Source organism: Lissotriton vulgaris, chromosome 4_1 (genome assembly GCF_964263255.1).
Source record: "Lissotriton vulgaris chromosome 4_1, aLisVul1.2, whole genome shotgun sequence".
Lineage (NCBI taxonomy): Eukaryota > Metazoa > Chordata > Amphibia > Caudata > Salamandridae > Lissotriton > Lissotriton vulgaris.
This window is the reverse complement of record NC_141691.1, coordinates 2,131,197,642-2,131,221,124: the sequence shown is the minus strand read 5'-3', so window position 1 is coordinate 2,131,221,124 and position 23,483 is coordinate 2,131,197,642. Positions and strand designations below refer to the sequence as shown.

The 23,483-nt window shown below is 46.3% G+C and overlaps 1 protein-coding gene across 2 annotated transcripts in view; it reads left to right on the top strand.

Moving 5' to 3' along the window:
• Positions 1-23,483, top strand: part of LOC147725210 (uncharacterized) — a 141,010-nt gene that overhangs the window by 34,692 nt on the left and 82,835 nt on the right. For both annotated transcript variants that reach the window (XM_086967134.1, XM_086967133.1), the window contains exons 2-3: positions 2,418-2,489; positions 5,838-5,862. In XM_086967134.1, the coding sequence (XP_086823260.1) occupies positions 2,432-2,489; positions 5,838-5,862 (83 nt within the window). In that variant the 5' untranslated portion in view covers positions 2,418-2,431. The remainder of the gene's footprint in view (positions 1-2,417; positions 2,490-5,837; positions 5,863-23,483) is intronic.

Below are 23,483 nucleotides of genomic sequence, written 5' to 3'. Positions count from 1 at the left end.
GGAAGTTGGAATTTGAAAGGAACCAAAAAGTGGTCAGACCAGGGGAGAGGGAGAGGAGTTTGAACAGAAAGTTTGGAAAGATTAGAGAAGATGGGATCTAGTAGGTGTCCTTTCAGGTGGGTGGGATCGTTGCTGAGTAGTTGTAGATTTAGGGAATTTAGATCAGCTTTCAATTCTGTGGCAAGTTTATTGCCTTGATCATCGAAGTGGAGGTTTAAGTCCCCGAGGATTGTGAAGTTTGGCGTTCCGCACGCCAGGGAGGTAATGGCATCCATGAGTGAGTTTATGAAACACCCTACCTGTCCTGGTGGACGGTATATTAACAGCCCAGTTAGTGTGGTAGATGGTGGCAGGTGTAGAGAAAAGAGGACATTTTCGCTGTCGAGAATGGGACTGTTTTTGAGTTGACAAGCGAGGTTGTCGCGATGGATAATCGCGATGCCCCCTCCCGTGCCCGTCGGTCTATTAAGGTTTTTGATATGGTACCCAGGAGGTAGTGCTTGGATAATGTCCGGGTCGGAACTCTCGGACAGCCAAGTTTCTGTTAAAAACAGAACGTCCAAGTCCGACTCTGTTAATAGCAGATTGATTTCAGTGTGGTGTTTGGGGAGTGACCTGCAATTCAGCAGGGCCATCTCTAGTACTAGTACAGGTGGTGCTAGTGAGGTCCTGGTTCCCTGCGTGACCTGTTCCTAAGGTGGTTAGGATTGCGTAGGGAGTACTTACCTGATTACCGGTAGTAACTTGTTTTGTGCTACAGTGATTTTCTGTTATGTTCTAAGTGATATTCCAAGGGCTTGATACTGAGCTCTCCCCCTGACCAGAGTCCCAGGACCAGTGGACTCTAGTGTGCCTTCCCTGACAAAATGTTGGGACTTGTCTGATCTCCCTTGGGCCCCTGGGCCTCGCTGAAGTGTGCCTCGCTCACTCCCCTCGGCAGCTCGTGCCGGCCGCCCGTCCAAGCCTCGAGCAGCGCCGCTCTATCTGAGCTGCGTCGCTTCGCTTGGCCGCCCGCATCCTGCCTCCCCCTCCTCTTCTGAGCCGCACACATTGGTCGCCCCAGAGAAACGCTTGTAGCTAGCCGGCCACCCGCTCAAGTTTACTAAGGAGATCACTCGCATTATCCCGCAACCAGGACGGGAGGTACTGTCCGTTAGGCTCTATGTTCTAAGTTCTAGGCCTACAAGTATTGTATTCTAAGTTCAAAAAGTGCTGATTCCTGACAGTGGTCCAGGTGGCCCTGTCTTGTACATATCCCCTGTAAATTCTGCCCGTGCCTGTTGGCACATTGTAAAGTGTGTGTTTTATCTAATGTGTTTTGGTATAATACAAAGGCTATTTTTATATATAACCTTGTGTGGAGTTTCCTTTGTGGTGGGCCTTGGGTGTTGTTGCGGGGGTGCGTGCACAAATATTTAACTCACATCGCCTCCAAGTTTAGCCTTGCTGCTCGTGCCACGTTACCTAGAGGGTGAGCAGGGGTTATCTCGGCGTGTAACTCCCTTGCCCTGACTTGGGAGTGGTGGTCTCTGACTGGCTTTGGCGCAAGCCCTGGCCAGCCAGGGATCCCATTTGTAACAGAATTCCTAACAATCTTCAGTGAAGTTATGGAAAAAAAATCCACACGCTACGAGCGTCCTCGCTACATAGAATTTGTCTCTAGCACTGCATTACAACAATTTAATATAGACACATGGCCCATATTGAATGGTGGATAATCAGTTATGAACAATAGGCTCAGCCTTTCTCGTAGATTGTTTGGACAAGCCTTCGGCATTAAGCTTGAACCAACTTTCAAACACAAACCTGCAACGCTCATTCGGGGGGCTCAGCCTTTATTTTGTTTCATGGGGGAGCGGTACTTGAACCCCAAACTTTACTGATTTGTAAATAGAGCAGCACGTACCTTTCAATGTGCACAATCAGGCTTGCTTCCAGGCTTACGCTATTTCCATACTATCGATCACATACACTCCGCCACTATGCTGTGTATGACGATGGGGTTATCAGTGATGTCATGATTGATGTCGTTTAGCATGTCATGAGTAATGTAATATGTGAGGTCATAAGCGGTGCATGGTGGGGGCACGAGGTATAGTTAGCTCTGTGAACTATAACTGGTGAACCTCAGTGTTTTGTTTTAAAACATAGTTTTTATGTTTACAAGCCCTAAATAGAACATCCCTTCAAACTTTACTTTTTTCAGTGACTATATACGTACACACATACATGTGCACATGCTCTTTACAACTGCCCTTTGCAGGTGGCCGCTCCAGTGTGTGCCCCCTTGAATGTCACTTTTAGAGAAGACATGTCTCCCATGCTTAGCCTTGTTTGGTTTTGACAATGACTATTGATGAAATATAACTTTTCCTCACTGAGTTCCATCTTTCAGCATGGTTTCTTTCTTTCAACAGATTGCGTCACTGCCATGGAGGTCTTCGTCTGTTTGCTTTTGCTGGGAACGTTCACGGCTGGATTCTTTCAAGGTTAGAGTTACTCCTCGATTGCTTCATGTTTACGCAGCAATATCACCACACTAGGACCTTCAGAGTCAGTCACCACACTAGGACCAGCAGAGGCGTCACCACACTAGGACCAGCAGAGGCGTCACCACACTAGGACCTTCAGAGGCGTCACCACATTAGGACCAGCAGAGGCGTCAGAACACAAACGGCTCTGACCACACCTTCCGCAGGTCAATGCTGTAATTGTGGTTTCAGTTCCAGGTGTTTAGCGGTGCACAGAAAGTGCAATCCTACCTGGGGCAGGGCTGTACATGGCAGGATGGACAATTCTGTCTCATGAGCTGGGCATGCACGGATGATTCAAGTGTAGGAAGGAAGAGAAGAGAAAGTTTGGGTAGGAGGGAAGATTTCCACCTTCATAAGATTATCGCCTCAGTGACTAGGACAACTTATCGATGAGAGACGAGGCATGCCCTGGTCTGTCTCATCTTGAGGCTTTGCATGTCACAGCTTGCGTTCACCTCCTGGTATGGTTAGTTTTCTGTCCATGTCGGCTGGTCTCTAGTGGTCACTGCCTTGGTGGTGGAGCAGAAGCTCTTCTTGAAGGCCAGCGTCCCGGGCGGCGGGTGGAGGGGAGTAGGTTGGTTTGGGTAAAGAAGAGATGGGATAAGTGGTCGTTCACATTCTTCTGGGTTTGTCTTCTCATCGATTGCAAGGGGTGGAGCCTATGGTGAACAAGGCTTTGCAGCAGGTGATCTGTTCTTTCGTATGGGCACGGTCGACAGGATCCATTTTAGTTCTGGCATTAGCTAAGACTTTTTCATTTAGTAAAATTATATAAATCATATATTTGCTTGTAAGGGCATTCATCACAAGTAAAGCAAATGTTCCCTCAGGAAAGATTATACAATACTACCTAAACCAATAGTAGCTCTGAATATGTCTGTTTTCTATCTGCACCCACACTAACGCTGTTCACAATGCACTGCACCGGTATAACAACACAAACTACAATTTACAATTAAAAACATTTGTTCTATTAAAATATTATAATTACATTTAAAAGGTTTCTAACCAACAACAATTTTAAAAAAAATGGAAATAATTTCTACACCTATATTTCATACATATCATCAATACAATTAATACCAAGCCCCCCATAATACACAGGACACAAATTACAATACGAATTTAAAGATAATCCGAATCCGCCAAAGGATTTTGTCCACCAAATTTGTGTCAACACGTTTCGATGGTTTTATCATTTTTCCATCTTTATCAAAACAGTGTTTTTCAGCAATTTCTAGGCACCTTTATTTTATTTAGCCTGTTTCTGCAGGACTCCCGACTTTCTTGTCCTTCAAAAATTCAGACTTGTCGACTTGTAGATTGATGCGAAAAAGAAGGACAAACCCCGGGTTGAACCGCTGTCGAACAGAAGAGTAATGCGGAACAGGAGGATTGTTTGAGCCTCGATTCCTGGGGAACTATTTAGTGTGGAATTTTTGAAGGACAAGAAAGTCGGGAGTCCTGCGGAAACAGGCTATATAAAAACAAGGTGCCTTGAAATTGCTGGCCCAAAATATAAAATCGAGGTTGGTTACTTAAATGTGGTGTGCTCAACCCCAAGAGACACTAATGGATATATGAAATGATATTAAATGAAATAAGGGCACAATAAGCTGGAAACGACTACAGAGAAAACGGAAAACACTGTCTTGATAAAGATTGAAAAATTATAAAAACCATCGAAACGCGTCAAAGCAAATTTGGCAAACATAATCCTTTGGTGGATTCAGTCCTGTATTTGCAAGAGTACAAGTGCAACCAGGCTGGGTCTTAAAATAATCTGCTTAGGATATGTTATCTAAAATGACAGAGTGTACTGTCTAAAAAATATTTTTTTCCATTATATTATGTTTAAGTTCGTATTGTGATTTGTGTCATGTGTATTATGGGGAGCTTGGTATGAATTGTGTTGATGATATGTATGAAACATAGGTGTAGAAATTATTTCCATTTCTTTTTAAATTGGTTTTGGTTATAAACCTTTTTAATGTAATTATAGTATTGTAATAAAATGTGTTTTCTAAGAACAAATGTTTTTAATTGTAAATTGTAGTTTTTGTTGTTATACCGGTGCAGTGCATTGTGAACAGCATTATTGTGGGTGCTGATAGAAAACAGACATATTCAAACCTACTATTGGTTTAGGCAGTATTGTATCATCTTTCCTGAGGGACAATTTGCTTTACTTATGAAGAGTACCCTATACCCTTGGTCATAACAAGGGGTCTCTCTCTGTCCTTTACACACATGTAAGGGCATTCAACCGGTCATATCCATCTATTGGTCCGTTGTGTCAATCACATTTTTCTTCCCCTCACTACAGCCTAGAGCATGGGGCAGTGGGTCCGCCCCCTTCAGTAATTGGCTGACTTCCCCCTCAATCACAGCATTCTGCCCTTTCACCAGGAGCGCATCCGCACACAAAGTAATCCTTTCACTGCCAGGGATTACTAAGGCAATGCGGGCTGTCTGACACAAGAAACTAATGTAGCTTATTTCATTTTTTTAAATATAGAAAATATTGGCGAGGCCTGGCAATATTTTATAACACAACGACTAAACAAAACAAGGACTGACATAGCAAAAAGACTGGCAGCAGATACTTGCCAATGCTTGCTTTGACTGGTAGAATAATTACTTTTAGAGGCGATTTATGTAAGTTCATCTTCTTTGGTGAGGCAGAATCTGTGGAAAAGGTGGTGACTTTGTTGGAAGTGGTAGAAGGCATTTTCAGAGATTGCCTAATTTAAAGAGTCTGAAATCCACGAAGGTGGGGTGGGGAGGTCATCCGTCAAGTGGTAAAAAGAGTCTCTGTGTGGTCTCTCGGGAAAAGGGGGTCACTCTTGTTTTCAGGGTGCAAGAAGAGACATGTAAGGTCCTCGGTAAGTAGGAAGTCTTTGGAAGAAGCAGGGGTGCATTGAGAATAGGAGTCTGGCACATCAGATGTGCATGGTGGAAGCGCAGCAGCTAGCGTGACATGGATCTGGGGGAGCGGGCAGTGTGGATGGAATACATTTTGGGATTAAAGATGAGGGCAAGAGGAATGGTTGATGGTACTGCTCACTGCCCCCCCTCCCCTGGCTTTGAAGACCCTTGAATAGCTGACTGGATGCGGCACCCTCTTCCCATGGGTGGCCAGTTGAGGATTCTCCCCTATCGCCTTGCAGGAGGGGCTGGTGGGGAGGGTTCCAGGAAAGGAGGGCGGAGGAGAATCAGAGTCGCAAAGGGAGCCGCCCGCGTGCCTGTTACTTGCTGGTGTGAAGCTGCCTCCCGCTAAACTCTTGAAATTTCTTTCCTCAGGTGATCGCTGGGAGCGGCACAACAGGTAAACCACTGAGCGCTCTGCAGCCGCTGTTGTATTACACTGATCTCTAAAGTACTTCTCACCGCAAAACAGATCTCACTCTAAAGCAAGACTGTGGACATGGTATTTCAATATTTTAATTAGAAGCCTCTAAGATGTCAACCTAATGCTCAGGTTGTATGTTTACTTATTAATTTATGTATTTAATTACAAACGTCTTAAATGCACTTGAAAAGAAAAACTTATGGCTTTTTAAATGCACTTAAGGAAGATGTGGCTCTGGGACTCTATTAGGAACACAGCAGGAACACAATTAGGTAAAGTATACATAAAAGTAATCTAAAAGCGATAAAAGGGGTAAAAGATCAGTTAGAAAAGGTAAAGCAGGTGTCGTATGCTGGTGTCACCCCGGCCCTGTTCAGGTTCCATGGGGTGGGGTGTGACCCCCCCCCCCCCCATGCTCTCCCTGCAGCGCTGCCTCCTTGCAGTCCAGGATAGAAAGAAGACATGTCCTTAGATTAATCAGGGATAAAACTCAAATTCTTCTAGTTGGGGATTATTCTTCTGCCTCAACCTAAACCCTCTGGCCCAGCTCACTCGCTGACGTTTCTGTCCCTGCCAAGAAAACCTGCTAAAGCTCCTTCATGTTCCTAAGGACACTGGAGGATTCTCGCCCCACATAGTCGCCGGGTTCCTTTTCTCTACGCTACCTCAGTCATGCTCCTTGAGTATGGCTATGCCTTATTTCTCAGCCTTCGTGAGGGACCGATCCATAAACTACGAAGAGTACAAACCAAGGCTCCTGGCCTCAGGACGTTTGACAGGTTTCAGCGACAAGACACAACCCCCACCGCAGGCCGGTCCACAGTAGACCCCAACGCCAGGCTCTCCGCAGGGCCCGTGGAGCTCCCATGAGGTGTTCCTCAGCTGCTCTCCTCCAGACCGCGTGTGGATACCAGTGGCCTCCGTTCCAGAGTGCAGGAAGGGTTATGGCTGATCTCAAAGACATGATGCCAAGGTTTATCTCAGACACTCTAATATCCGCTGAGGGGGCCGGTCTGATCCTGCTCTGGTTCCCTCCAGACCAGTGGAAGCCTGAGGAGGTTGTAAGAAGGCTCTCTCCACCCACACATGTAACCAGCGACCGGCCTTCTGCTAGGAAGTGAAAGTGGAGCCCCAACCCCACTGAAGTGGACTTCATGATCATCTGGGGGTTCACATGCTGCCCCCCCCTTCGCTGACACACTCTCCCCCCCAGGACTCTTCCACAGGGATCCTTCAGAGAGGTCACAGGATGACGCGGCACGGCTCTGAAGCTTACATGAAAGCTTCATTTAGGACCTCTAAAGATGCCCTGGAGAAAGTTCTAACATAATGTCCCATATTAAAATAAAACAACCCTAAGAGGCACCCTCAGAGCTTTAGTGATTAGAGATGCAACGAAACACACACAACACTCAGCACCAGGGAGATCTACAAGCCACCTCTGCTGAAGACCACAATGTCCAATCAAAGGAATGTCTAAAACCACTTCAAGAACCGTGAGCTCTAAGCAACTGAACCATACGGCATCAAGTCTGCTTCCAAATGCAATGGATGTCTTAATATTAACTAAGAAACCTGTATACTGAAGAGTCCTCATCAGAATAATTGTAGGCCCAAGTCAGCACCAGACTGAAGAACAGCAGAGCATGTTCACTGAAGCTCTGTGGCCAACCTCCTCCCAGACGCCATCATCAAAGAACCTTCAATTCTTCAGAAAACCATGTGTGTAACTTATAAATTGAGAGAAGTTTGCCTAGCATATGCTGTCCTCTAGTCATAGTGTGCACCTCGCACCAGTCCAAACGACCCCTTAGAGGTGATAGGTTAAAGACAACCTTTATTGAAAGCTATCCTAGTGGTAGCTTCAGGCTCAGTCTTAAAGGATTGTAAAGCAATCACCAGTCTATAATCTCTTGAATGACCAAATCAAAGGAGAACCACACCAGGTATATATAAAATAGATGTATTTATTTCTAAACACTCCCTACTAATCTCTTTATGGGATTAGAGAACACGATACACAATATCACAGAACTTAAACGACAGTAAATAGCACAATATACAATGGACCCCGGAGGAAGACCGAACCTATATTAAGAAAGTGGTATAAGAAACACGACTGACATAGAAACAAGGCCTATAGCACATAGAATCTCTGGGACCCCAAGGAACCACCCAAGGTCGTGACACAGGAGACCCATGGGGGACGTGTGCAGTCTGAGAACACAGCTGCGAGCGCCGTAGGATTCTATCAGGAAAGTTGCGTTTGGAATTTTTAAGTTTAAGGACACTTAGGAGAGAACTTTGAGCAAACCACTTTAGACTTAGGGGGTTCTAGGGCCAACACCCACAGGAGCACTAGTTTACTCGAGTTACCTCACCCAGGGAATCTGGGTGCATAGGTGTCAAATGGTGTCGAGATGCGTCGTCGTTTTCAATGGCAAACTGATGCAAAGTGCTGCTACCCTGAAGAAGAAACGTGTCCAGAGGGATCCAAGCCTGGATCAAATATGTGAAGAACCTTAAAGCAGAGGGGACAGAGTTTGGGTCACTTGCCAGTGACCAGGGGCACGATAGGCGAATGCCCATGGATGTAGGGTGCTAAGGTGCAAAGAGGTGAAGCTTGACTCTGTAGCCACGAGTACCAGGAAGCGTTGATGATGACCAGGAGCTGGGTTCGAGCTGTCCCACGAAGGATGTCGAGTGCTGCAGTGTCAGTGCTCGGATTGAACTCAACAGGCCTTTGCAACAGCAACCCATGCAGGAAGAGAAAAGATGCTTCGGTGCAGACCAGCAAGGTCCTGGGGACTCCCCAAGCGATGGAGAGTCAAGGCAAGTCTGGAGCAACCAGGGAAGCCCAATCAGAGTTAAAGTTGCATTCACAAGGACCAGGGATCGCAAAGGGACCTCTAGAGAAAACACAAAGGGCAGCTCACGGAACACTTGTGGAGTGTAGGTTGGCAATCTTTGGTGGAGTTGCTGCTCGGGGTCTGGGCTACAAGTAACAGAAAGCTCAGCTTCAGGAGTCACTGGAAAGCCGTTGCTTCTGCAAAGTGACGTGTGTCCAGGGGTTTGAGTTGCACGGTCGCCACAAGAGATACATGCTTCAGACTTGCTGTGGGCACTGATCAACCTCTAAGACCAACCTCTAAGACCACGGGAACCCACATCCTGTGTTGCAAAGTTCTTCGGAGTCCTCAAGAGCTTCGGAGATGCAAACCAGCCAGATGCGTCTTTGGTGCCTGCCAAGCAGGGGAGTAACTCCTTTACTCAAAGGGAGATTCTTCAGTCATCTAGTACCTTGTAGATCATCGAAGTGCCAGGATTATGTATCAGAGTTTCGCATAGGTAAATCTAAAGTTCTGTAGTCAGGGAAGGGGTGGGACAAACTCTGGGGACCCACCTATGGGAGGGTCAGGAAAGAGGGGTGGATACACCTATTTCCTTTGTCCAGTTTCATGCCAGAGCAGGGGCTGGTAGCCCTTGTAACCGGTTTGAACTGGGCTATGCACAGGGACACCAAATAAGCCCCCAGTGCAGACTTCAAAGCACTTTTGGAGTGCACCCACTTAGCCCCAAACCACCAAGGCCTGTCTGGAAACCTATTTTCCACGCCTCCCCTGCCAGAGTTTCGTCCAGCAGCAGGAGGCCAGACTTGTGTCTGTGGCTGCAGCATCCATTTTGTGATGCCAGGGTTCTTTTAAACTGGTACCAGGTATACCGGTGTGCACATGTCTCTCCCTCTAGAAGGGTGGAATTCTACCTCCGCCGCCGGGACTGGCGGGGGGTAGGATTCCAAAGTGTTTGACACCAAACACAACATGTTTCCCTGCAGCCATTCCAAAGTTAGCACATACCACTAGGTTTTAATGCACTTGAGTATAGGGTCTGGCTGTATCAAAGGACAGTCTCAGAGAATAGATTCCGAAAGCTGCAGAGGGGTCCAACTCATGCATGGGCACCCTCTCACACAAAACCAAGTACTCTGCCTTCAGGATTGTTAAAGTCTGCCATAGGTGTGACTGAAAGATTTACATGTGCGGTGATTTAGAATAGATATAGGTAACCTATATCTCAGTAAGGGGTGCATACATCACCTTACCTGTAGCAGACCTGTTTTGTCATTTAGGAAGGCTTCCCAGGGGTGGCATAATACATGCTACAGCCCCTGGTAGGCCTCTGGGGTACCGATGCCCTTGGTACATAAGGTACCATATACTAGGGACTCATAAGGGTACCCCAGAATCCAAACTGGAGTGTACCTAAAGTACATGCAATACTTTTAGAGAGGAAGCAGCTAGGCTGGGCTCCTGGTTAGCAGGGCCTCATTCTGACTAAAGTCGAAAAACATGAAACATCATCAAAAAAGGAAGTCTTTTCTGAGGACAACACAATAGCTGTAAAGACAATGGTAACTCATTTGGCTTTACCTCTGTGTGGAGTTAAGGGCCTTGCGGCTAACCGCCTGCAGGTGACCAGGCTTGAACCCTACACGTAGCCGGTCCTAGCTGGGTTGGTCCAGAGCACCCTGACCCAAGGTAGATTTACTCCAGTGACAATCAAGACATGTGCCTTGTCCTTAAAATAAGAGTAGACATTTGCCTGTGAATGGCCCAAGGCTCTCTCCCAGCTGGTAATAGCTGAATCATGTTAGCATAGGGCAGCGCCTTGACACCAAATTAGCAGACAAGGTTACTAAATCCCTTCATATACATATCAAAGAGAAATAAAAACATGGCTGAATCCTGCTGTATACTACGTGTCGGTATGTGAATGGATAGACTGGCCTTCACCAGGATTCCTCTACAAACGTTTCTAAGCAATGCTACGGTCACCTCTAAGATCTATAAATGTTGTAGCTAGAAGCTAAATAACCATATATATACTGTGGCTCGTTATGTGACAGGTTTAATTCATAAGTGCAACATTATATATGTTTAGAGAGTCCCCTTGTAACTATAAAGTTACTGTAATCAGAGATCTAATTCAGTAATGCTTGTACGGCAGCAACATCTCATTTAAAAACATTAGAATTTCAGGCACTTTCCTATTGTTATTGCTCTTGAAATGTTGACATGTTTCGTCACCATGACAGAACGTCTTCAGGACAGCCATTCTTCAGACCTGATTATGTTACAGCATCATTTTACAGCTATGAGGATAGTTGACGTAATCAGATTTTTATTTTCATATTAAATGTACCTCTTCAAGTTCCAAAACATGTCAGCTTGCTTCCACCTCACAGTTTTTTTCTAGAGGTAATATCTTGCAGTGCGGGCGATGGAGTCTATTCTTAGATAATGTTAGGAGATGCGACACGCAGGAGCAAACCAACCTCTGTAGCCAGTGGTTCACACAGATCCAGGGGGACACTTTGCACTTTAAATGTCTGCAGTCACCTCTAATCTCCAAAGTGGCAACAACAAGAACTCTTTCAAAAGCACTGGGAACAGAGGAACCCACCATCTTCTGTCCAGACATTTAGAAGAAAGTTTCAATGGAAGATAGAGAGAAGATGGAGACCAAATACAATAAAATCAAAATATAGTGAATTTCAATGCGAACAACATAACAGAATAAAGTCTCCCCAGCTGCGAGCAACCAGTGGACTGAACTCACCATCATCTCATAAAAACTAATGTGCAAAATCATGAAAAATCTCTAACCAACCACCTACCATTACAACACCACTGTAACAGCAATGACCCAAAATAACTGTCATCAAAAACACGCCCCTAAAGATATTACTAAGAGGGACCTCGTCGCCCCTAACAATCCGCCCTGCAGCCTAGCACAGAAGCACAAGGTGGGTGTCGCCAGCGCCACACTGGCCAGGGCGGCGCCTGTGTCCGTAGGCTTCTTGGACTCACTCCCGTCATCATCCACCACTCCCTGGTCCATATTCTAGAGTCGCGCGTGTACCTCATTGTGAAAGTGCTGTGCTGGTTCATCTCCTTCTGTACCAACCACAGCACCTCTAACCCCACCACCCTCACCGCGGCATCTCTAACCCAACCACTGTCACTGCAGCACCTCTAACCCCACCACCCTCACCACAGCACCTCTAACCCCACCACTGTCACTGCGGCACCTCTAACCCCACCACCCTCACCACGGCACCTCTAACCTCACCACCCTCACCGCGGCACCTCTAACCCCACCTGCCTCACCGCGGCATCTCTAACCCCACCACCCTCACCACAGCACCTCTAACCTCACCGCGGCATCTCTAACCTCACCACCCTCACCGCGGCACCTCTAACCCCACCACCCTCACCGCGTCACCTCTAACCCTCACCGCAGCATCTCTAACCCCACCACCCTCACCGCGGCACCTCTAACCCCACCACCCTCACTGCGGCACCTCTAACCCCATCATCCTCACCGCGGCATCTCTCAGGGGTTCGATCTGTACCTGGAGTCGCTGTCAATTCCAACTGAGGAGGTGTTAATATCCACCAATATGCTGGCTCCACTCCCCATTGATCACAAAGTAAAGTCCCTCGTCTTCTGGCTTGATCACTTTTCATCAATATCCTCACAGATCAACCACACTGTAAAATCAGCCAGGGCCACAAAACTCTCCACAAAAGATGTAAACCTGACCCTGCCGCCACCTGAGGTCGCCTTGAGCTCCACACTCTGCTGGTGTCGTGCTTTGATTACGGAAATGTCACCATCAGGGGAGCCCCCAGTGGCTCATTTGTGGGCTCCGCTGGCACTTATTTTAGAGGACTAAGACACATATGCAATCCAACCTACTCACATACCCATATCCCACTCAGCCACCGGTCGCATCGCTTACACCTCGGATCCAGAGATAGAGGAAAAGGTGTTGAGGAACAACTTTTACATGTACATAAACTTAAAATACCAAGGCCCTGATGCAAAAAGCTATTTTGCAGTCGCATAGCCTATTGGTAGCATCAGAGGGTTTGTTATGAACTAAATCCATTCTACGAGTCGGTAACAGATTACTGAATCACAAAATGAGTTCAGAACCCCATAACGAATCCCATTTTGCAAGGGGCGTGTTTAGGGAGTCGCTCACAAGGGCTGTCCATTAAGGCATGTATCAATGTTTTGCTACTGTGCTCCGATCACAAAACATTGAAAAGTTACTGACTCGTGGGGTGGTAACACATTCATTCACAAAATAGAAGGGTCCCCTCGGGCACCTTCTCTTTTGTGAATGTGAAAAAAGAAGTTTGCTGGGATTCACTGCCAACAAAATGTAAACAAATAGGAAAGCTACTGTGAGGAAATGGAGTGGATTATATGGTGCGGTTCTTCAACCACCCCCTATAATGCACTCGCCAGCCCCTATAGGACCCATAGGTTTCGTATGTGAGACCTTTAGCTGAGCCTGGATAGCTGTAGCTCTGAGCAGCAAGGCTTACCAAGGAACAAATTGAAAGCATTTAAACAGCACCAAAATAATTTAAGTAGAAATTGACAAGACACCAGAGAAATCTGACACTAATTTATAAACAATAGACTGCATTTTTATGGATTTTTAAACACCGCCATGAAAAAGATCCACCAGTCGGTACCGCAGGTTGAGAATTTACAAGGTGTAGTAAATCACAATATTTCACTCAACTTCGAACCAGCACTGGCAAATTCAACAAATTTGATACTTTTCACTAAAACGCTTGGGCTGGGTCAATGGCGTCATTGATACCAGGGGGAAGTCTGGCTTTACCATTTCTTTAAATAGCAAAGTCAGCCCAGCAGCTCAAACTACTCTTCCAGCCTCTAAATGGCGAGCGGGGAGTCTTGGCTTACTCGTGCCACCCCCAGGTTGGCACAACCAGTGCGGCACTAACTGGACGGGCCCTATAACTGCATGCCCTGGGTACTGTTTACTAGGGACCTACAGGTAAGTTAACTTTGCCAGCTGGGTAACATACCCGTTTATGGGTGAGGGCGCAGGCACGGCTGTCTGGTTGGGAGGCCTCGATGCGCTCTCAGAGCCGAAAAACCTGCAGCATCAGCCCAAAAATGTCCTTACAGTTATATTTAATAAATGTAGTTCTGTTTCGCTTAATAAAATGAACCGTATTTAAATGCAATCACAGATGTGGTAGTCTGTGAGCTGGGCAGGCCACAATCCCTCCAAGGACATCCAATTGCAGTAAGACGCAATTCAGGACATACTTCATGAATATTGATGAGGTCGGTCGGATTCTGACTCTAAGAACCTGGGATTTTGATTGACGGGAGTGAAACCCCCACTCAAGCAGCAAACCCAGGGGCATATCAGCAACAGCCGGCGATAATTATCGTTAAGCGATTTTAGCGCAAGGATAATTATCGCCGGCTATCACTGGATTTTATCGCTGAGATAGCGTGCTATGAGCGACGCTTATCTCCAAAGCGATAAAAATCCAAGCGATAGCTGATGAATGTGCGATTATCGCTGGAAAGGAGATAGCTTGTTGATAGGGCTGGGCAGACTTAGCCATAATATCCACCTTCAATTGGATATAATGGCTAAGTTAGATTAAAAGCAGGCATAAGAAAAGCACAGTTAGCGCTACTTTTCTCACCGCTATGCTCTTTAGCCTGAAGCTAGATAATTGGAGAAATGTCAGTTAGCGACATTTCTCACGTTAATTTCGGAAGGAACGCCCACTTTGCATCTCGTTAGAGATGCACAGCTGGGCATTCAGGAAACAGGTGCTGAGGCATGGATTCACCCGAAAAACGGACGCTAAAGCAGCAATAGTTTTATCGCAGCATCTTGATGATATTCCCCCCAATCCTTGTCAGGGTGAACAACAGAAGCCACTAAATTATCCTGTGTTCAGCCCACTGGTAGCTTGGCCCAAAAGCAGTCGGTCTTAGCCTAGAGGCAACATCTGAAGCACTTATGCAGCACTTCAAACAAAGATAAAATGAAAACACAACACAAAAAAATTCAACACCAATTTAGAAATATAGAGTAAAATGTGGTACATTATTTGAGATCAAAATAACAAAAATCCAATTAGTAGAACTTGAGATATGCTATTTTAAAGATTAAAGCAAAAATAGTGCCTAAAAGCAGAGAGCGCCAACTGTGGTTATCTGATCCTGCAGACTGAGACAAAGTCACAAGATCAGGCTAACCGTGATGGACTGTGGGCCCAGTACAGGGACCAAGTTAGTCCTGCTGAATTAAGTTCCATAAATCCAGGTTGCGGAGTGTTGCTGCATCCTGCGTGGAGGATGCATTGGAGAGTGATGGTTCTTTTGGACTCTGTGCTGTGATGCAAAGTCCAGCGTCGAGAATAAATCACGCACCGGGATTCTGGGGAAGTGCATGGCTGCAATTCAAGGTCCTGTGTCGAGGATGCGTCACTGAGAGAGGAAAAATCGCACACCAATTTAAAACAAGCATTTGCAATGCAATAGGTCTCACAGTATTTAAGTTAGAGCTTTCGGTATTGCTTTTGATATTGTTTTTCACAATATATGTAGTACTCCTACCAATTGGTCTGTGGGCAAGTATTCAGCCATTTAGTAGAAATGATTTTACACCTGCAGCTTTTTAAAAATATAAATGCCGATGTGAAGCCCCTACCTTGAATGCGCTCCCGGGACCTGTGCAGGAAGGGTGTAAGGAGTGAGGGAGGGGTCAGGCAGACTAGAGAATGGCTATTTAGCCATTTACTTGAAATGACTGTACACATGCAGCTTTTTAAAAATATAAATGTCGATGTGAAGCCCCTACCTTGAAGGCGCCCACGGGACCTGTGCAGGAAGGGTGTAAGGAGTGAGGGAGGGGTTGGGCAGACTAGGGAATGGCTGCGGGAAACTTGCTTAAACCAAAGTGGGAGGAGAGAGCACATACTGCGAGTATGGAAGGAAATACAAAAAAAGAGCACAGATCGCGGGGCGCTACGATCACTAACTGGACAGGAATGCCAGATACGATACAGAGGCGGGGACAAAGGGAAGGGAGGGAGAATGCTAAGGAGGGCGTTTACCAGATGCACTCCACGTAAATGACTATTTAAGTGTTAACGCTTCAACAAGCATGTGCGAGGTGAACAAACCCTACACTCAATTCGAGATTTACCGTATATGTTTACATAAAGCTAAAAGCTCTGTATTTTTTTTATATAGCTTTTGCATGAAATGACTTATAAACAGCGTAGTTAAGCTAAGCACAGATAAACCAGCAGAGGGCAATATTCAACACGATACAGGAGCAAAGAAGCTACTCAGAAACGGCAGTATCAGTGGGCATTGCGCACCATTAACGTTCAGCACGTGAACTGATTACCAATACGTCCATAAAGCAACACTTGGGCATAAATGCAAACAACGCCCGTAAAACTTTTCAGGTCCGCCGATTACCTTTACAAATAAATTGCGCCTACATAAATATGCTGGCGACATTTCCTGAAGTAAAAGTTCTCTACTGAAGTCCTCATTACATTTCATCAACAAAACGTTAGCGAAAACTAAACTTTCCGTGGGACGGGACTTCCGGCTTTGGAAGCCCGCGCACGCGCCCACGGAGAGAAGCCGCGCCCACGTAGAGAAGCAGTGCTGGTGCCGCCGGGCTCCCATGCCCTAGAGAGAGCCCCGCGGTGGCGGCTGAAGTCCGGAGTGGCGGTAAGTGGGCGGGCGCTCGGTGCACTTGTGTGTGTGTGTGTGTGTGCGCGCGAGTGTGTGGCGTGTGTGTATGCGACGGCGGGGGTGGGTTCTCTGCATGTGTGGGTGCGTGCGTGCATGGGCGCTCGTGTGTGTGTGTGTGTCTCTGTTTATGCGCATGCGTGTGTGGTGTTGGAGCTTCCCAGGAGACAGCAGCTGAGCGCGTTCGCGAGCACGTGGCCCTCTCAAATCGCCTCCTTGAAGAGGCAATGCGCGCGGCCAGGTGCTGTCTCCTGGGAAGCAGACCCAGCGTCAATAGATCTCTGGCGAGACAGCGCTTACGCAACGCCACGAGACCTAAAAATAGGGTACATTTTAATGAATAAAATACTACCAGAATAACAAAAATCTAATCATTAAAAGCAGAGATATGCAATTTTTATTTTTTAGGCAAGCATAGTGCCTAAAAGCACAAAGCTCCATTTGCGGTCATTTAGTTGTGCTAGACGAGAGGAAAGTCACAAGTTCAGGCTGACCGCAAGGGAGAGCGTTCCACACACTACAGGGCGCTAACAGGACCGCTGAGCAGTTGAAAGGATGTCCTTTGGACTTCGTTCTGTCCCTGTAGCTCAGAACAGGAGGTCAGACAACTTACCATGAGTCACTCGTGTAACCTGGGGACACGGGGATGGTCCATTTCTCCTTCAGAAAGGCAGGCTTCTGGCAGCAGGGGAGTACTCTGTTAACAGCAGGACTCCTCTCGGGAACAAAGACGTCCTCCTGGTGCCTTCTACAGGCCCAGGAGTGAACTCAAGGGTGGTCCAGGAGGTCCAATATTTATACCTGGTAGCATCCTTTTAAGTGGCGGTAAGATCCTGGCTGCCCCCACATCCCTTTTTCTGAGAAGTTCTTGCCTTCCCCTGTAAAGACTCCAAGTAGTCCAGGGTGACAAAGGTTGATGTCAAGTCCCTTTGTGTGTGTGTGTTGGAGGCAGCCCTCTGAAATGTAAGTGGGGCAGGGGAAAGCTGCCCACCAGTCCTGACAGGATGGCCCATCCTGCCAGCATCTAGTCTCCCTTATTTAGGTCTCGGCGTGCGATGGCAGCGCACATGCGCAGTCTCGCTGTCACGAAGGCCGGAATTCTCTCGCAAGGGCAGTCCTGATGCTGAACCCAATCTCCCCGCCACCAGTGACCTCGCCTAACAGGCAAAGACACCAACAGAAGGGAAAAGGGGAAGTGGACAGAGAAGAGACAACTTGAGATCTTCTGACACCACGTTCAGACCGCTGAGAATAGGTCTTCTGCTGTCTGTGCTCCACAGGTGCCTAATACACAGATTGGGGAAGAGAACATAATCAGCAACCCACCTTAACAACTGTACTCTCTCTATTTTAATAACTGAACTTGTCCTACCAGGATTTCTCAAGTTATTGCCTCTCTTCTTACAGTGAAATGGTAGATTGCCGGATACTCTTATCTGGAAGAACAGGAGTCAACATTACTGAGGGTTCTACTTATGTTTCTCTCCTACCCTCTAATGGAACTTCTTTTACCTGAGAATATCCTTGGCAATGCCTTAATTGGGGTTCTGTTGGAGACTGCAGGCGCTTGAACCTTGGCTTGACTTCTGATAGTCCATAAATCCAAAAGCGCGCAAAAAGGAACCAGGGAGGAAAAAAGGGGAAGGAAGGAAAGGGGGAAGCGCAATGAGGGATTGAAGAGTCTTAGTTCGCAAATACGAGGAAGGGAAAAGAATGAGCAAGTCAACGAGATAGGCTTACTACTTCTTTGTTGTGCTGCTCACCCTCGAACTCCTTCTTCCACTGTAGCGCTGACGTCTTCTTAGAGGGGAATGCTAGAAGTCCACATCAGAAGATAGCATTCTCCATGACGGCTTCTGTCACCAAAGAAGTTCCGCTTTTACCTCAGGAACTGTAGAACTTCGAACTTCTCTTGGGGTTGTGAACCTTACGTTTCCATGAATTCTCTGAACTAAGAATTACTCTACCAGAAGACCGCTAACACTCCCTCAGAACTCCTGTCACGAATACTAGACACGAAGCGAGGTAATTAGCGACCGCCTCAGGCAACGAAGCAGTTGAAGTGCGCAGATTCAAAACTGCGCGCGAGGCACACTAACTAGACCTGTCACTGCCTTAGATAATTTTTAGCGACCACCACGGCGGCCATCTTAGGGAGGGACTCTGATGACGGTAATGAAACTATTTACAATATTACAGCCACCCTCTCCAAAGTGCAAGGGTACCACACATTCACCACCCGGGGTCTGGAAATGGTCTTTGCTTTCATTGCTGGTTTATAAACAGAGGTGGCAGCAACTCGCAAAACCCTGACAGCACCCCCTCTCAAAGACCGATTTATCGGTCCTGGTTTGTTGGGATATCGGGTATGAAATCTTCTAATCAGTTGGGGAGCATGGATATGAGATACTTGTTCCTACGACCTTTCCTCAGGACCATACCCCTTCCAATCCACCAAATAGAACAACTTCCTTTTTCTGAATTTAGAGTCTAAAATATCCTTAACCTCATATTCAGTATGACCTGAAATCTGAAGAGGATCTGGTGGCTTGACAATCCTCAAATGTGGCTTAGTCTTCTTCAGAAGAGAGACATGGAAAACTGGATGAATACCCACTTTAGCAGGCAGTTTCAGCCTCACATTAACTGGACCCAAGACCTTTTCTACAGCATAAGGACCTACAAACCTAGGCTGGAATTTTCTGTTCCCCTTCAGGTGTAAATTTTTTGTAGATAACCACACCTGATCACCCACTCGATATTGTGAAGCCGGTTGCCTATGTTTGTCTGCACCTTTCTTCTAAGACTGTTTTGCTTTAACCAAATTTTCCGCAGCTGACTTATGTAAGGTAGCCATATCAGACATTAAAGTACTGGCAGCAGTGACCGCTAAATCTTCCTGGGTGAGAAATGGATTAGGGTGACGACCAGAGTTCAAATAAAAGGGGGAGTAGCCAGTGGACACACTCCTCGCATTATTACAAGCGAACTCCGCCATTCACAATCGGTCTACCCACTCACCCCCTTGATCAATCAAGAACAAACAAAGGTACTGTTCCAGTTCTTGATTAACGCGCTAGGTCTGACCATCTGATTCTGGATGGTAACTAGTAGACAGCCTACTCTCCACTCCCAAACCTTTCAAGAAAGCCTGCCAAAACCGAGAAATGAACTGAGATCCCCGATCTGAAATCACAATTTTGGGAACACCATGTAATTTTACTATATTTTCACTAAAGGCTTGTGCTAACTCAGGAGCTGTAGGAACACCAGACATGGCGATAAAATGGCTCATCTTCGTGAATGTATCCACAATTACCAATATAGTGTCAAACCCTCTACTAACAGGCAAATCCACTATTAAATCCAAAGAGATGGTGTGCCACGGATGAGTAGGGGTGGGTAATGGCTGTAAGAGTCCTTGAGGGGCTTGTCTACTGGGCTTACCCCTAGCACATAGAGCACATGACTGAACGTATTGCTTGACATGAGAGGATAACCCAGGCCACCAAAAGTAACGTTGTACCAAATCCAAGGTCTTTGAAATTCCTTTGTGACCCGCTAAAGGATGGTCATGACAACTCTGCAAGGCTTTTTGCTGCAAGGCACTAGTAGGAAGATATAACGCCTCCTTGTAGTAAGGCAATTGTTGTCGCACCTGTCTCTCCTGATCACATTGAACCCACTCTTGGATCTCACTGGGCGATAAACTCTTCCGAACTTCCTCTTGAAAGTTATCCAAGGAAAGGGTGAAGATGAACTTGGCTTCTGGAATGATGGGCTGGACGTCCACGGGATGCTCACTTTCTTCGGTGTTCAAACGCGATAAAGCATCCGCCTTCCCATTCTTATTCCCAGGACAATATGTAAGCACAAAGTGAAAGTCCGCAAAATATAGAGACCATCTTAACTGACGTGGGGTCAAGGTCTTGGAAGATTTCAAAAATTGCAGATTTTTATGATCTGTGAACACTGTGACAATATGCTTGGCGCCCAACAGATAATGTCTCCAGTCTTCAAACGAATCTTTTATTGCTAACAATTCCTTTTCTGCAATGGTGTAATTTAACTCCGCAGGATTCAGTTTCCTGGAGCGATAGGGCACCGGATGGAGTTGCCCAGTTTTCGGATGTCGTTGGGAAAGAACTCCTCCAATCGCTTGGTCAGATGCATCAGCTTCCACATAAAAAGGTTCGGCCGGATCAGCATGCAACAAAACGGGAGCAGAAGTAAAGGTGTTCTTAAGCTTGCGAAACGCTTGTCCTGCCTCTGTGGTCCATTCAAAACGTACTCCTTTCTTCACCAAGCGAATGATACGAGAAACCAGTTGAGAAAAACCTTGAATAAATCTTCGGTAGAAATGAGCAAATCCCAGGAATCTCTGAATCTCTTTAACATTCCGTGGTTCAGGCCAGTTCTCAACCGCTTGTACCTTCCCAGGATCCATGGTAACTCCTTGCAGGGAAAGGACAAACTCAAGAAACTCCACAGTCCGAGTGTGAAAAACACATTTCTCCAATTTCACAAACAGGTAATGCCTCTGTAATCGTTCCAATACCATTCTGACATGGCGAGGATGATCTTGTATTTACTTTGAATAAATTAGAATATCATCTAAGTAAATGATTGCCACCTTGTCAATTAGATCGCCCATGATGTCATTAATAAAATGCTGGAACACCACAGGGGCGTTACAAAGGCCGAATGGCATAACACAGTATTCAAAGAGCCCAAACTTGGTCCGAAAGGCAGTATTCCATTCTTAGCCTTCTTTCATTCAAACAAGGTGATATGCTCCTCGTAAATCCAATTTAGTGAAAATCTGAGCCTCTTTGATTTGGTCTAGTAAAACGGAAATCAAGGGCAAAGGGTAGCGGTTCTTGATGGTAATTTGATTCAACGCTCGATAATCTATACAAGTTCTTAAGCTTCCTTCTTGCTTCTTAGGAATGAAGAAGAGCGGAGAGGATACAGGCGACTGAGATGGCCTAATGAATCCATTGGCCAAGTATCGGTCCAAGTACTCCTTCAAATGGGCGTTTTCCGCTTCCGTTAGCGCATAAATTCGGCTGCAGGGTAGTACAGCCCCAGGCACAAGGTCTATGGTGCAATCGTATGGATGATGTGGAGGCAACAGATCCGCCTCCTGCTCACTAAAAACCGTGGCGTATTCCTGATATTCAGAAGGAATTTTTTCAGAAGTGATTGCACAAACTGACTGTCCTCCATAGGAAAGTAACGAGGCTTGTGATGGTGACTTTAATTCTTCTTTTTCTCCAAAGCAATGTTCTAGACAAAAACTAGAATTCATACTCACAGTTCGAGTCTCCCAATCAATTGCCGGATTATGGGTGGTTAACCAGGGGTATCCCGAGAATTAGCTGGAACTGTGGTGCATCGATCAGATTAAATTGCAGTATCTCCCAATGCCCATCGGCCTGAATCAATTCTAATTCTTCAGTATGGCTAGTGATCGGTCCAAATGACAAATTGGTACCATCAACAGCTCGAAACTGGTTCTTGTCTTTCTTTACGAATGGCTCGAATTCCCATACGTTGGGCATACTTAATGTCGCAGAAATTTCCTGTGGCGCCAGAGTCTAACATGATAGCCACTCCAAAGATCTGGTGTTCTCTAAACTTCAGTGTCATATGAAGAATTACATGAGGAATGTTCGACTGCAAGGTGTTAAGGATTGAATGAGGATCTGGAGTCGTCTTTGCCTCTGGTACCATCAGTGCGGCTCCATTTACTGATGGTTCCCCCCGTTTCCCTGCTGGGGATTCTTAGGGCGTTTTGGGCATTCTTTTATGAAAGGTCCTGGGCTTACACAATACAGGCACTGTTTCTTTTGACGCCTCTGCTCCTTTTCTTCTTTGCTCAATGGCCCACGGACAGCTCCAATTTGCATGGGTTCAGGATCATTACTTCACCGGCGCCCTTATCGATTTTGGCACGATCAAAGCAAGGGAAATTCACTCTCCAGTCCTTGCGCTTCTCTCCCTTTCGTTCGGAGTGACGAAAATCTAATTCCAACACCAGATCCACCAGAGCAGATGGTTCAGTGGGTCGATTCGGTGCTAGAACATCTTTGATTTCATCTCCTAGGCCACGATAAAATAAGGCTGCTCGCTTCTCTTCGGGCCAGTTGGATTCCAAAATTAACTTGTTAAACTGCGTCAAATAAGTAATGAGATCCTTAGATCCTTGCCTCAGTTCTAGCAACTCATTGTCGGTGGCCTGAGAAATCCTTCTCCTATCAAAGATACGTAAAAACTCAGTCTTAAATTTGTCAAAGTCACAAAGGATGGGGTCATCCTCACTAACCAAAGGCATTGCCCAATTTGCTGCATCCCCACTTAAATAGGATAGAATGAAGGCCACCCTGGATTGAGTGTCCGGAAATAACGTGGGTCGGCACATAAAATGGAGGGAACATTGGGTCAAAAAAAGTTGCGCCTTTTGTGGGTCCCCTGAAAACCTCTCTGGAGCTGCTAATGGAATCAACGGCGATACAGAATGTATCACTTGTGCGACTGACTTAGAATCTGGGACTGGAGTACTGGTACTAGGCATGGGATAACTAAGGACAGGATTTCTTAAGACCAACCCTTCTACCTTCTGAGCGAACATCTTAGTCTCCTGGCGAGAGGCTACCAATTCTGCCTTTAAACTTTGATTCTCCTCCCATACTGCTCCTATCTCCCTTTGAATACCAACTAGAATCTCTCCTAACTCTTTTAAATTCAGCCCTTCCGCCATACTGCCCAGGCGAGATAAATACTTGGGCACTTCAATCTGTCACGAAGGCCGGAATTCTCTCGCAGGGGCAGTCCTGATGCTGAACCCAATCTCCCCGCCACCAGTGACCTCGCCTAACAGGCAAAGACACCAACAGAAGGGAAAAGGGGAAGTGGACAGAGAAGAGACAACTTGAGATCTTCTGACACCACGTTCAGACCACTGA